General features: G+C 43.6%; 1 protein-coding gene across 1 annotated transcript; it reads left to right on the top strand.

Annotated features, from left to right (window-relative positions):
• Positions 1–1,424: 1,424 nt before the first annotated feature.
• LOC128716769 (uncharacterized) lies at positions 1,425–2,288 on the top strand. Its single transcript, XM_053811378.1, has one exon. It carries the CDS (start codon positions 1,425–1,427, stop codon positions 2,286–2,288), a length of 864 nt encoding a protein of 287 aa, XP_053667353.1.
• The last annotated feature ends 410 nt before the right edge of the window (positions 2,289–2,698 follow it).

Genomic DNA, 2,698 nt, shown 5'->3' with positions numbered 1-2,698 from the left:
CGTTTTAGCTTCAAACTCGCTTGTTGGAAAATCTCGGTCTCGATCCGATATTGGTGTATGTAACTACTAATTTGCGCGCCAATTGGGTACAGTGGGTACATTGGGTTTCATTGATGGTAGGTGTGCCCATCGTCTTCATTGTATTTCAACGGACAAATGTCATGCCTTCTTGCTTTGCCAATTGGCGCGCAAACTAGTAGTTAGAGGCCGTTCAATTATTACGTAACGCAAAAATGTCCCAAATCTTCATCATCGGAACCCAAACATATATCCTCCTGATCCTTGATCGTAATCACCTTCTTTTTACTTTTATTTACGTCGTGTTTGGACACTGACGACGATTCTAACAACCGATCCTTTGTGGAATAAATTTGGTTACGGTTCAGCAAAACTTGTGAAGCAAAATATATTTCGCAAATTTTACAAACTCTGCTTTGTAACGCCTTTTGTAATGAAGGGCAATATAGGTCATATGGCAGCACTTTGTATGATGGAAGAGATTTAGGTAGGATCTTTGCAGTGTTAATCGAGCTATTAAGGAAGAGTGAAACAAACGATCCACTCGTTTTGGACAAACTTGGGTACTCGGCTTTAATCCCATCTGCAGTTTGATTGATGCGAATCGGAGCAGACATAAATTGCGTTGGCATTATATCGAAATAGCTGCTTCTGGGTGTGCTGCAACATTTGCGATTTGAACATTTCACTATCTGCTGAAAGTACTGTGAAGTGCGTACATGTGCTGAACACCATTCTGCATCACAGCCAAGTATGGAATCAAACGATAACTCGGAGGAACTTGGGTCAATATAATCCGAAACTACGGGGAATCCATCGAATGTTATATCGTTCCATATTTCTGTAGCCGTTTCACCTGCATAAAATTCTTTCGAAAAGAATTAAAATTCTTTTTCTCTAATTCCAAATCAATAGTTCGAAGTCTTTCATCATGATGCGTTCCGTAATGATCATGAGGTAGAACAAGGCCTGACAATTCTCGAGACAATGGCGCCATTCTTCTTTCCAAATACAAATTCAAACAATAATGATATTAAATGAAGAATCAGAGACTAAATTTATAGAGGAATTTATACTTAATGTATAATGTATAAAGGTGCGAATACAAATCACACAACTAAAATAGACCCAACCAGTAAGGTCGAAACTATGCAGCAGTGGCAATGATGAATGACGAAAAATAGAATCATCAATAATTTAGCCATCTGAACAACTTATTCTATGTTACGTAATATAAATTGAACCCCCCCCCCCCCCCCCCCCTCCCCCAATGTAACAAACCGTAACGTTTGAAGGAACCCCCTCCCCCTCCTAACAGCGTTACGTAATAATTGAATGAACCCTTACATACACCAATATCGGATCGAGACCGAGATTTTCCAACAAGCGAGTTTGAAGCTAAAACGATGGAAACTTTGGGTGCAGTGCGAAGTTTGAGTGAATTGAAGAAAATCACCGAGGATGAGCAGCGTTTGGTGCTATTGTTGCAGGAAGCCGGTATATTGCCGTCGGAGCAAATGTGCAACAAGTGTAACCGGCGCATGAAGATGAAAGCGACCAAAAAAGCTAATTCGTATAAATGGATATGCAAGCCGACGACCAGCTGTACCGGGTGGGAGTGTACTGTCCGTACGGACAGTATATTCAAGAACTCGCATCTACCCCTATCGAAGCTGATAGAAATAACCTTCGAGTGGTCGCGGGATGCGAAGCGGACGGACGCAGCATTGGAGTGCAGTGCCGGCAAAAGTGCCATATCGAAATGGTACGCTATACTTCGAGCAGTATCCGCGGAATACATCGAGACTAACCAGGCTCCAATTGGTGGCGATGGAATGACCGTCGAGATTGACGAATCTGTCGTCACCAAGCGGAAGTATAACCGCGGACGCTTCGCGGAAGGCAACCAAGTCTGGTTGGTCGGCGGTATCTGCCGCGAGACACGGGAAGTGTTTCTGGAGCTGGTGCAGCAACGGGATGCTGGCACATTGCATGGCATCATTGTGCAGCATGTGGCTCCGGGAACAACGTTAGTGACTGATGGTTGGAGGGCCTACAACGGCATCGAACAGTACGGATATGTTCACGTAGCGGTCAATCACTCCGAAAATTTCGTGGATCCGGACGATGGCTTTGTGCACACACAAAATATCGAAAACCTGTGGCGTTGGGTAAAGCCCTTTTTAAGATCTAAGGGCACCAACCGAGGAGCCCTTATCGCGTACCTACGGGAGTACCAAATGAAGCGGCGGACCAGAACGGCTTCCTGAGTGTGTTGCGCGCAATCAAAGCTGTCCAGGACTTTGGGTAAGTTTTCTTTTATGCCGATTATCTGATTACCGAATGCTAGAGAGATGTTTGTATTTGTATGTTTCTATTTCTCTTCAGATAATGTGCTCGTCCATCCAACCGTCGGTCACACAGGAACATGGGTAAGTTTTCCATCAATTGTTCATTTACTCTTCCGTAAACATTTTTAATACATCAACTATCTTCAAGGTGGCTAGCTAATGCCAAGAGCGAATGTATTCTACATGCCTTAGCGTTTACATGTAATACATCCGCTATCTTGGAACTCCGTATCCTACCTCCTCGTGGTGCTGGCTGGAATATGATGTGTGCTACCGGCCATCATATACTAACAGGATCGGGGGAAAACGATTTTATTTTTGTACTTTTT

Source organism: Anopheles marshallii (assembly GCF_943734725.1).
Source record: "Anopheles marshallii chromosome X unlocalized genomic scaffold, idAnoMarsDA_429_01 X_unloc_1, whole genome shotgun sequence".
NCBI classification, from domain to species: Eukaryota; Metazoa; Arthropoda; class Insecta; order Diptera; family Culicidae; genus Anopheles; species Anopheles marshallii.
Note: the sequence above shows the minus strand (reverse complement) of the source record. Positions and strands in the feature narration are given on the sequence as shown.